Below are 12757 nucleotides of genomic sequence, written 5' to 3' on the forward strand. Positions count from 1 at the left end.
CACACACGGCATGAGGGTGAACAGACGTTAACGATGCGACACCGAGTAGGGGAAGACACAGACACTAAATACAAGAGGTGAACGGAGCAAAGAGGAAACAGCTGGGAGACACGGCTGACGTAGATTACACTGACGAGACAGGGAGAGCACAAAGCTGAACGCACTGACAAAGGACACAGACCTACAAAATAAGACAGGAAGCACACGCCAGACAGAGACAGACTCGTAAACAGGCATAATGACGTCATGGACAAACAGAGGGACATACGGGCAGAGAAGACTAAGCACAGGCAACCAAAACCAAACATAAGGGCAAGATAACAAAACCTAAACCAGAAATAATCATCATCAACATCATCAGATAACTAAAGAATCAGAATATAATTGTAATCAAAACAGTATCACCAGAAAATAACTAATCCATAATGCAAAATAAACCAAAACATAAGAAACTCAAAATACTGGGTCCAACGGACCCAGAACCGTGACAGTACCCCCCCTCTAAGGGCTGACTCCCGACAGCCCCAAACAAAAAAAAGGCACAACAAAGCACCAGGCCAGGGCGGGCGGAGGGGGTCCAGGATGGAGGGACGGAGCCCAAACAAAAAAACAAGGAGCACCAGAGTCCAAAAAACGCAGGAGAGCATATCAAAAACAAAACGAAACCAGAGCTCACCAAGAGTCCACAAAAAGTTCAGGGGGCCGACCGTGCACGCGGAAACGGCGGCGACGGGCGTACAGTTCTGGAGGCCGACCGTGCACACGGCAACGGCGGCGACGGGCGAACAGTTCCGGGGGCCGGCCACGCGGAAGGCAGTGGCGGCGACAGAGCAGATCCGGGGGCCGGCCACGCGGAAGGTAGTGGCGGCGACAGAGCAGATCCGGGGGCCGGCCACGCGGAAGGCAGTGGCGGCGTCCAGGAGGGTGTTCAGGAGGGCGCCTACGGTGGCGGAGATGCCCAACAAGCGGCCTGGCAGATGACCGACGATGTGGAGGCGGTAGTAGGGGACCTGAAGGCTTCGTGGCCCCTGCAGCCCCAGGCGAAGCGGAGGCCGGACCAGACGATGCAGAAGTTGGACCAGGCGAGGCTGAGGCAGGTGAGGAGGCTGAAGCCGGGCCAGGCGAGGCAGCGGCTGGTGAGGAGGCTGGAGCCGGGCCAGGCGAAGAGGGCGAGGAGGCTGGAGCCGGGCCAGGCGAAGAGGACGCCGAGGCTGGAGCCGGGCCAGGCGAAGAGGACGCCGAAGCAGGAGCCGGGCCAGGCGAAGAGGACGCCGAAGCAGGAGCCGGGCCAGGCGAAGAGGACGCCGAAGCAGGAGCCGGACCGGGCGATGCAGATGCCGGACCGGGCGATGCAGATGCCGGACGATGCAGATGCCGGACCGGGCGATGCAGATGCCGGACCGGGCGATGCAGATGCCGGACCGGGCGATGCAGATGCCGGACCGGGCGATGCAGATGAGGATGCCGGACCGGGCGATGCAGATGAGGATGCCGGACCAGGCAAAGCAGCTGATGAGGAAGCTGAAGAGGAGGCCACTGCAGGTGATGCGGAGGCTGGACCAGGCGAGGCGGATGAAGTCGAAGCATGCGCTGGACCAGGCGACGCTGAGGATGCTGAATCCGGACCAGGCAACGGCGTGGAGGATGACACAGAGGCTGCAGCTGGCGTGGGTGGAGACACAGAGGCTGCAGCTGGCGTGGGTGGAGACACAGAGGCTGCAGCTGGCGTGGGTGGAGACACAGAGGCTGCAGGTGGAGCAGCTGGTGGCTGGACGGGCTCCTCGGGCCCCCCAGCTGACGAGGAAGGAGGCTGGACGGGCTCCTCGGGCCCCCCAGCTGACGAGGAAGGAGGCTGGACGGGCTCCTCGGGCCCCCCAGCAAAAACAGTCTCAGAACCAGTGGGCACTGGAGCCCCTGGCACACACAGAACGGAACCAGCAGGTGCGGAGACCTCTGGCAGGAACACAACAGAACCAGCAGGCACACGGGCCTCTGGCAGGGACAGAACAGGACCAGCAGGCACACGGGCCTCTGGCAGGGACAGAACAGGACCAGCAGGCACACGGGCCTCCGGCAGGGACAGAACAGGACCAGCAGGCACACGGGCCTCCGGCAGCGTTGATGCCGACTGGGGCTGAGCAACACATAGGTTAGGCTCAGGAGGCAACAATTGGGTGCAGTCATCGGCTGACTCCTTAGCCCCCAGGGGTCCAGAGTCAACTGCGGGTTGAAACTCGGACTCTGGGGAGGCCCTGGAGGTAGTAAATGTCTCTAATCGGGCCAGCTTTCGAGGAACGAAAACAGTCCTGTTGAGCATGTTTTCCTGCTTAATACGAGTGAGAAAAGATGGCTGCTCAGCAGGAGACTGGGTTGAGAAAGACTGAAGTGACCCTTGTGGGGAGAATGAAACTAGTGAAGGAGCAGATGATTGAGCTGCGGGTAACGGAGTGGCTAACTGGGCAGCTGACTGAGCTGAGGGCAGCTGAACAGCTAGCTGGGCTGCTGAACGGGCTAACGGTTGAGGAGGTGTTTGTAGTGAGCGTGATGCAGGGGGTGGTATAGGCTCCCCTGAGCCTCTAGGGCTCGGTTTAACTAGCTGAAGGAGTTCAGAAGAAACAGTTCTGCTTAGGCTTCTCTGCTCTAAGAGAACAGGGCAGAAACAGCCCGTTAAGTCCCCCTCCCCATTCTTGGGTTGCGAACCCACAGCGCCATTCACAGATTCAGCAGTACATGTCAGAACCGAATTCAAACTGTCCGGGGTTAACTCTGTATCGACAGAAAAGTTCTTAGCAGGCTCCAACAGAGGGTGCACAATCAGAGTTTTGCCCATACATTCTGGTTCTTCAGCGGAAAAGGCATCAACATAATGAGTCAGGGAGTCTTTTCTTTCTACTGGGCCGGGGTGAACGTCCATGGAACAAACCGCCTTCACCTCACTACTCTTAGCCGTGAGAAGAAAACAGTTCCCATTACTATTTGCAGGTGAAGCAATAGGGGTACAGTCAATATCACTCACCATTGCCTGCTGTTCTGACGAGTGATTGGGCTCCGGTTGTAGTGAGGAATGACGGCGGTGGCGCCGCTTCCTCCTGGCGGCAGGGGCTGAGGCGACAGGAGAAACTGGTGACGATGGAGAAAAGACGTCCTCGTCCTCGTCCTGCGACCACATCGCCGCCAAGCAGGAGGCAGGTGAACTAAGCCCTGAGCGGCAAGAAGTGGAGCTCTGTGGCCGCGGTGCGGAAACGCCTTTCCTCTGTTGCAATTGCTGCTGTACGGCGGCCGACTCCGCGGAGAGCTCCTTGTGTTGCGGCTGCTGCCGATGCGACGGCTTCGGCGAAGAATACTGGGCGCGGACAAAAGCTGCAAGCTCCCGAGCCTGTAGCACCTCCTGGGCTTCATGCAGCTGGTCTATGAAGCCCCTAAATCCCCTTAGTGTGCGCAAATGAGGACTCCCCTCCAGGATCGCTTCTATAGCGTTAATCCCAACTGCCATAGTCTTAGCGTCCTTAGCGTGGGAGACCCGCTCGATCAGGCGGTGGATGCGGGAGAGGTCATGTTCCCGGGATGAATCCGCTGGGTCCAGGAAATGGTCGCATCGTTCTGTCATGGTCGGCTGTGTGGCAGGCAGGAGTAGGACCCAAAATGCAGGACTCACAGGCACGAGGGAATAAACTCAAAAGGCAGCTTTATTGCTGAAGAGGCAGAACATAGGAAATACAAAACTAAACTGGGAAAACTACAAACTAAGAATTCACAGAGAGACACAGGGAGATCCACACACGGCATGAGGGTGAACAGACGTTAACGATGCGACACCGAGTAGGGGAAGACACAGACACTAAATACAAGAGGTGAACGGAGCAAAGAGGAAACAGCTGGGAGACACGGCTGACGTAGATTACACTGACGAGACAGGGAGAGCACAAAGCTGAACGCACTGACAAAGGACACAGACCTACAAAATAAGACAGGAAGCACACGCCAGACAGAGACAGACTCGTAAACAGGCATAATGACGTCATGGACAAACAGAGGGACATACGGGCAGAGAAGACTAAGCACAGGCAACCAAAACCAAACATAAGGGCAAGATAACAAAACCTAAACCAGAAATAATCATCATCAACATCATCAGATAACTAAAGAATCAGAATATAATTGTAATCAAAACAGTATCACCAGAAAATAACTAATCCATAATGCAAAATAAACCAAAACATAAGAAACTCAAAATACTGGGTCCAACGGACCCAGAACCGTGACAGTCTCTATAGACTAGGAAGGGTGTCTTTATGTCTTTACTTTTCTCTCATCACTTCCTCTACCACAGTATTGGGTCACATCAACAAATATAAAGTTCCACTATATAGATAAAGAAAAAGTCCCACATATATTCATCCACCTTACCCATTGCTATAAGGACAATTTCTAATATCCTAGAGAACAAGTGAGTGCAGAAACCAAGGTGGTTTCTGCACTCACTTGTTCTGTAGGATATTAGAAATTCTCGATAAACTGGATTAAGGTGGTGTTCTGGTGGTCTGGCCCCAAATGGAAACTCAATATGGCTGTATGGAGAACTTTAGAGTCCAATCTTCCTATCAGTGCAGACTGTGGCACTGAGGCACAGCATGCTACTTTCTTTAACAGGCCTGTAAACGTTCTGACAGCATTTATGGCACAGTGACAAAGTCATTACGGTAACCGAGGGAGCGATACAAAGGCTGAAAGAGTCAGTCAAGATCTCATCTGTTGGAATAGCTACACCATTGCTTATGCTTTGTGGTGTTTACATCAAAGTTAGCAAAAAATTAACTAAAGCCAGATATGCCAAATCCAGTGCTTTTTTCAGCCACTTTTAACCTTTGACTAAAATGGCCCTCTGTGCTTTGATAAGATAATAAACATCTCAATGCAATAATGCAAACAATAAAGGACAAAAAGGTTTATGCAATGGAAGAGCATCACACAGCAAGAAGGAAACAGAGGACACAGAACAGTGAGTACTTGCCCCAAGAAGAAGCTGTAAAATCCCGGTTCAGAAGCAGGAGAAGAGACAGAAAAAGCTGCATCAGAATCAAAATGCAAGCAATTGTACAAAGAGTGGCACACAGAATGTGTGCATGTTAGCGTGTGCCTGAGCTGTGGTTTCATGATTTATAAGCAACTATTACATTCGCTATGTTCTGAGGTGTTAAAAGAAGCAGCCAGTTTGCATTATACAGAGAGCTTTTGGAGCGCAGAGTGAAAAAATAAATAAATCGGCTAAAGAAAAAAACGAACATGGGGGTGGTGGGAGAGGGGTGTCAAGAAGAATGAAGAGTGTGAGGTGAGGACAGGTTTATAGATAAGATAGAGAGACAGAGAAATAGGTTGAGAGTCAGGGAAAACAATCCAGGGTAAGGTACGTCTGCTTAAGGTAGGTCATCACCCTGTTAACAATTTAGGAAAGAAAAGTTGGACTTAACGACAGAAAGGAAGACATAATTGGCCAAAGAAATATTTTTAAAAGTGTAATGTCCAAAAAAAAAAAAGGAAAAGAAAAACAACCAGTTTGGTAATGGAGATGATAATGAGGAGATGAGAGAAGCCCAAATGAAGGGAGTAAAGAAGGATGGAAGAGTAAAAAAAAGAGATAAGATCAAAAGAACCAGTGGTTGGGCTGGGTATGTGAGAGGGAAAGCATGTGGAAGAGTTTGTGTGGGAGCGAAGGGTGACTGACCAGTGGGTTGCACTAGAAAAGAGAAACTCTGTAGGGATTTGGCAGTTTTGAGGAGTAAATACAAAGGAGTCGCTATGGTTCCAGCTATGAACAAGCAGTACAAAGCAAGTGGGGACACTCAAGAGAAAAACCCAAAGACAGTATGCATGGGGGTAATGATTTGTTTGCATGCTGGCTATCGTCGCTGTATATGTCATACTTACACATGGCTTGTTTAATATCATCCCCCAGTTTAGCTTGAATGAAGTGTTCACTGTATTTAGGCAACACAAGAGCCAGGCTGCAGAAAATATGACCACAGACATCTGAATAAAATTGTACAGTAAGTACGAAATTATACATTAAATATATAAAAAATAAAATAAAGGATGCTTTCCAACGAGTTGTTTTTCCGGAATACATTTATGGTGGACTACACGTGTGATCTCTTCAATGTATTTCTCATTCAACAGAGGCTGGTGTTAGAAACAAGAGAGTGACCCCTGTTGGCTTAGGTACAGCAGCATCTTCCAATATTTGATGTCTCAGTGCTAACTGGGTTTGAGCTTACATTAAACTGCTCGAGCATCCTTAAAAATATATATATAATACAACATTTTTTGTAATATGTGTCACCTGTAGTCTGTTCCATTGACTGGTGCCCACGTGTAGGTCCTGATTCCACTATCTATATACCTCTGCAACAGATGGTGCATACAAAAAAGAGAATTCAGAATTGTTCTGTAAATGGTAAAGTTATGTATCAAGCTCCCTTTTAGTTGTGGAAAAATAAATAAATTTGTTACAAAGAAACTATTTTCATCCCAAACCAGGAGCTCTGTCACATCATTAGCGCCTCACTTGTGGTGCAAAAATAGTCCAAAATATCCTCACGTAAAAGGACCTTCGTTATAGCAAGCAAGAACAAAAACTGTTTTCTTGTAGCAGGAGATAAAAATGTTTCTACATAAGTTGTAACTCTTTAAATGTAATAAATGTAAACATTTAAGAAAGCTTGAAATACATATTTATTCCGATGGCTGACTTAATATGTCAATATGGCTCAATCATTTTCAGTTACAGTACCTGTAGCATTTCTCAGTGCCTCATTCATAAAGTTAATATAATTTTGCATTGAAGATATAATGTAGCTTGTGGCTGGGTTTGCCGATTTTAAAAACTTCCACCAGTTACTGCACTGTAATATGTTAATCCCCTTCAGCATATTGCCTTACCTCATCCTGAGTTTTGACCAGAGTGTTAATGGTGCGCTCTCCTGTTTCACCATCAATCATCATCCTCCTGATCTACACATCGAGACAAACAAACACCACAGTTAGACTTTTTTTTAAAAAAAAATCTGATTGACTGATAATAATAGATCATTTTAACAGTTTGTCTCATGGCTTCATATAAACAAGTTAGTCAGACAACCTGGAAAATCACTTGCAGATACTAGGAATAGTAACCTGTGACAGGACATGACATGACAGCATACTTATCTGTATGTTTGTGTAGCAAACTTTGACTTGTGTAAGTGTTTGTTTGGTGGGGATTGACATGCTTCTATATACTACACCTCTATTTTGATGTCGTTCTCCAACTCAGCATCCAGAAAGTCCAGAGTAACAGGCTCCTGAAATTTAGGATTCTGTGGAAAGAATAATATTTCACTCAGAGAGAGGCACAGTTTTAGATTAACTAAGGACAGCTTAATCGATCACACTGACAGGATCAGTGTAATCAAAACAAAAGAGAATTTTGATTTAACTATAGACTTTTGATTAGCTGAGCTCGAAATAATATATTATGAGTTTTGTAATATAAAATTCACTCAGACATATCAATTAATCTAAAGTCTACTGAGCTAATATAGAAAAATGTTCCAGGGGACCATTTTGCAGTTGTTATTCATCATCAGTCTACCACAGATTCCTCTGCATTTTGTAACTTGGATGGACAAGTAAGACAGTTTCATCTACATTTACATCAACCTTTTCAAAGTGTATCACTAAGAATAGTAAAGTCACCAAAAAGAATTATATTTTATTAATGCTGACTTTAAAAAAAAGGGAAATCTGTCTTGTCTTATACACAGCTTTCTGCAATTTCCCAAAGAGTGACACGTATCAAACTAAAACAATTCTGCACAGTTTCATAGACAGTCTGCTTCACTTCATTATTTTCTGTTAATTTTCTTATGTGCAGTTTAGCTGAATAGGTTTATATTGTGTCACTTCCCTTTGTTTCCTTTTCTTAAAAGCTAATTTTATAGTTGTGAGCACTTCTGGTCTTTTGAATTTGGCTCCCACAACTACTTATGTGTCTAAAGGGACTGGGTTGATGTGGTCAGAAAGGCTATACAACACATTATTCCATAATTTTAAAAGGTTTTGTTCATATAAACGGCACAAAAAACCCTAACAAAAAATGTAAACATGTGCAAATATGCATTATTGTGTTTGTGTTTAGATACTTAAACAATGACACAACAACCCTCGGATGTTTTACTTTAATAACATTATTAACAAAAGTGTGCTTTTTAGTAGTTTTGGGAACATTTTTAGAGCATGGTTAAAGATCTACGATTTATGAAAAAACTGTTAAGGAGTAAACCCTTAAGTGGAAAAAGAAGATGGTATAACAGATGGTGTACTACAGTACTGGGTAGGTAGGCAGCAGATATGCATTTAGGTGTTACTAATACGAACGAGACATCAGTTATTTGAGATGTTCTTTTTGGGTCAGTTCATTAATTTTCCTCAACACATGAATCTAGTTAAATCTTGGGAATAAAAAATAAAGGCTAACATATGGTAGCAGTTTGACAGCATATCTGACATCAGACACAGCTAAATCAGATTTGATACAAAGTGACACTGAACTCTATGAATGTCCTCTCTTAAAAACCCTATACGTCTGAGTGGCTTTATGGTGGTATAAAATAGTAGCAGTAATCTTGTGCTTCTCTATAAAACAGCAGTACATGGAATCTGATACCAGCGTGTCCTTCATAGTTCTTCACTCAAAATAAAGGGTTGGGTGGTGAGAGCATAGCAGTGTTGAAGTGATGTTTTCTATATAGATTCTTGCACGGTGGTATACATTGTGCAAGCCATACTGCAGCTCAAAACACATAGAATTTGACTGTAAAGTCGGCTATGTTGGATACAGAAGAATAACTGTGATTTTTTTTAAGTTTTAAAATGAAGTATGATTTACTGTGGGAAATGCACATGGACAAGAAAAGCAACTAACTAGAATAATCATTTACACTAAAGGGCATCAGTCAAGGTTCTTACATGTAAGTGAAATAAATTGAAGCAAGAAAGGAAGATGACGACGACGAAGCATCTCAGCATGAAAACGAGAAAAGAAAGAATAAAAGATCAAGAGGTACAACACTGGGTGATACAGAATGAAACATCAAACACGAGTTAGACAGGAAAGAAAATGAAGAGAAGGGAAATGGGAACGGTGGATGGTGTGAACGGCAAAGAAAAAAATCAAATGAGACGTAAGGAGTTAGAAAAGAAAGGTTAACAAAGTAGGGGAGCGCTGTATGTCAACAATGTAGTGAGCAGAGATGGGGTGTGAGATCAGAATGAAAACACTCTAGCAGCAGGGTAGGTCTGCGTGATGAATATGAAATATGCACAAACATAATCAAATACAGAGAGAGCTGAGGCAGTGTGAAAGACAGAGAGAGAAAAAGAAAGAGAGGGCCCCATCAGTATTCATACAATCTCCCATTCAGACAATAAGCCTTACATACTGTATTTAAAAAGTGTGTGGTGGGCTGATGGGAAAATAGCTTGCTTGAATGCCACGTGAACATGAGGTCATTCAGAGAATAACTTTGATGCTTATGTATGGTTGAGCACAGTATGTGTGTTATTACAGTAAGACTGCTTTAGGCTTCCATGCCTTTTTATACAGATTTGAAGAAATCTAAACTCATATTGTCACATTACTGATACAAAAAAGCAGAAAACAAGTAAAATGATAAAACAGTGTCTGCTTCTGTGTAGTTGTTCACCTCACGTATACAAGGAAAGTACAAGCAGCCATGGAAATGTTGGAGAATAGCAAATGCAGCAAATACACTCTCTACAAAGGTTAAAAAAATCATATGTCTAATTTTTTGGATTAACTTCACTGTATATTTTTATTAATGTAATGCTGCCATCTTTCAGTTTAACTAAAAATAGTATATGTTTTAAACGACTAACTATTTTTCACTTTTGTCAGAACCAGCCTTGGGACAGAATAAACCCACACTGATGGATGGTGCATAATGGCAAAAACAAACAATATATATAGCAGCAGAGCAATAATCACAAGCAACAGAATAAAGTAGAATGGCTTCCGCATAGGTGATTCAGACAGAATTGCAAACTACTAAAAGGAGCAGTAATACCCTCTGCAAAAGGTGATATTTACCTGTGGTTATTGCTTCTTCATCACTGAAATCTCTTCATCTACAGAAAACACTACATGACTACTTCTGCAAACTACAGTGCATCTACTTTATCTCACCTCATGAAAAGTGACAGCATACTTATTATTGAGTCTGAGCTTCCTGTTACGGATTCTTTTCTAGGAAATTTATGAAAAAAGATACAGAGATACACTTTGATTTCTCTGAAGTTTTTTGAGATGGAGGAATTATTTTTGTTTGTTGAGACTAAAAAGAAAAAAGAAACATACACAAGTTTGCAAAACAGATCAAACAAACACTATATAGCTTTGCAATAAACACAATGACAGAAATACATCAAGATTCATAAAAATACTCAGTGCTGAGGTGGTATAACCTTTTTGAGCCCAGGGCTGCCTTATTTTTCTGATGTTTACTATTTAAAATAAGTGGCTCCATACATGTTTGTCTTAATAATAACAAAATCAGCTTACTATCACCTCAAGAATATTTCAAGGATAAAAGATCTGATGTCTCAACAGGACCTGGAAAAACTAGTCCATGCATTCATCTTTAGTAGGCTTGACTACTGTAACAGCATCTTTACAGGTCTACCTAAAAAATCAGTCAGACAACTACAGCTCATTCAGAACTCTGCTGCTCGAGTCCTCACTAAGACCAAAAAAGTGGACCACATCAGTCCAGCTCTGAGGTCTTTACACTGGCTGCCTGTCCGTCAGAGGATAGACTTTAAAGTTCTGATGCTGGTCTATAAAGCTCTGAATGATTTAGGACCAAAATACATCAGTGACCTCCTGACCCAGTATGAACCTTCCAGATCCCTCAGGTCATCTGGATCCGGTCTTTTATCAGTTCCCAGAGTCAGAACCGGACACGGAGAAGCTGCATTCAGCTTTTATGCTCCTTATATCTGGAACAAACTCCCAGAAAGCCTCAGATCAGCTGAAACACTCAGTTTATTTAAATCCAGGTTGAAGACTCACCTATTCTCAGCTGCATTTGAATAAAGCACCAAATCCACACTTTTAAGCTTAAATTTCAAAACTTACATTTAACTACTGATTTTATCTACTGTTCTGATTTTATCTGTTTTGATTTTATATACTGTTTTATTTGTTTGTTAATTAGTTAGTTAGTTAGTTTGCTTGTTTTAATCCATTTTAAATCGTGCTTTTTATTTGTTTTTTGTTTCTAATGTCTCTGTAAAGCACTTTGAATCACCTTGTTGTTGAATTGTGCTATACAAATAAACTTGCCTTGCCTTGCCTTAATGGAGCTGAGTGTGGACAGTGGATTGATAGCGCAAGTGTGTCTTAAAGGATTTAAGAGTTGCTTTTCTAAAGTTCTGGGCAGAATAAAGCCCTAATGGAGGCTCTGAGTGTGTATTTGCCTCTGGCTGAAAGTAGTGAAATGCACAGAGATTTGCTGAAAAGTAGGCAGAGACCATCTGTGAGGTTATTGCTAACTCATAATGGGCCACATCTTAATACATGCCTGTGGCAAGAAGCACTAGTGCTTTTCTTTGAGGAATTGTAAGATGAATCGGAGCTTTTGACAGGTCAAAAAAAGCAGCTTGAAAGTTAGTATGCTCGGTGGCATTCTGGTTGCTTTATATGGAAGCGTTTCCTCCATATTTCAGCTTTAAATATGTATTATCTAATTTTTTAAAACTAAAACATTAAATTATTTTTTATTGAGACTGAATGCAGTAATTGCTACTCTTAAAAAATATTCTTTGCCAAGTCTATATATCTATTTAATCCCATAAGGGGAGAGTGACCTTCTAGCCAATATCTGAGGACTGATGATAGCAAGTCATACTCTAACAGAGGGATAGATTCTCTTTATGAAGACTGATGAGGTGACGTGGTGAACATGGGAAAGTTTGAAAGAAGACCGCACCATATGCTAACCAGAATAATATTTACTGAGTGCAAACAGTTACTGTGAAACCATGATAAATAGATATAATTTAATGCTTTCAGATATGGACCTACTCAGCCACACAAAGTTATGTACAAGATCAGACGCCATACCTTTGGCTGGAGATTGGGGTGCAGCAGCACATATCCATTGGGATCTATGGCAAAGTAGTAACCATTTGGACCAATCTGATGCAAAAGAGGTACAGAGGAAAGGGAATATAATATGTGAGTCCATAAAATCCCATGATTATGTTAGATTTTTGACATGTCAAGGCACTGTACAAAAGAGCAGCTCCACTGGTCCAAAAACATGAGTACACAATGGAAAAAGGACCAGTAACTGATAGCAAAAGCAGTCTTATCAGTGCGTGACCTTTTTTAAACAGACTTGAAAAGAACAAGCCATCTAATGAATCACATCACTCACTAATTGCTCCAGAGGGAAACATCCGAGCAAGTGCTTTACAACTGAGCAAGTCGTGTAAAGTTGCTCCTTTACAACAAACGCATTTGTCTCCATGCATGTGATCACACACGGGTATGGGTGGTACACTCACTGTGAAGCGTGGTGTGAGCTTCTTGATGTCATCAAGAGACACGTCAATTGCCATTACGCCAAGAATCAACTGATTCTGGTGCTAATGGGAAGTATGAGAGAAAAGATAAGGACAGATACGAGCCCTCACGTGA

General features: G+C 43.6%; 1 protein-coding gene across 1 annotated transcript in view; it reads right to left on the reverse strand.

The window, feature by feature from the left end:
- Window positions 1-12757, reverse strand: part of LOC146627797 (voltage-dependent calcium channel subunit alpha-2/delta-1) — an 86122-nt gene that overhangs the window by 19214 nt on the left and 54151 nt on the right. The window contains exons 17-23 of the mRNA XM_085359172.1: window positions 12625-12705; window positions 12179-12253; window positions 10241-10300; window positions 7281-7337; window positions 6937-7008; window positions 6338-6399; window positions 5926-6002 (exon numbers count right to left, since the gene is read on the reverse strand). Coding sequence (XP_085215298.1) covers window positions 5926-6002; window positions 6338-6399; window positions 6937-7008; window positions 7281-7337; window positions 10241-10300; window positions 12179-12253; window positions 12625-12705 — 484 coding nt within the window. The remainder of the gene's footprint in view (window positions 1-5925; window positions 6003-6337; window positions 6400-6936; window positions 7009-7280; window positions 7338-10240; window positions 10301-12178; window positions 12254-12624; window positions 12706-12757) is intronic.

This window comes from Diplotaxodon limnothrissa, linkage group LG7, assembly GCF_057381915.1.
Source record: "Diplotaxodon limnothrissa isolate DT_005_m linkage group LG7, D_limnothrissa_male_GT1.1, whole genome shotgun sequence".
NCBI classification, from domain to species: Eukaryota; Metazoa; Chordata; class Actinopteri; order Cichliformes; family Cichlidae; genus Diplotaxodon; species Diplotaxodon limnothrissa.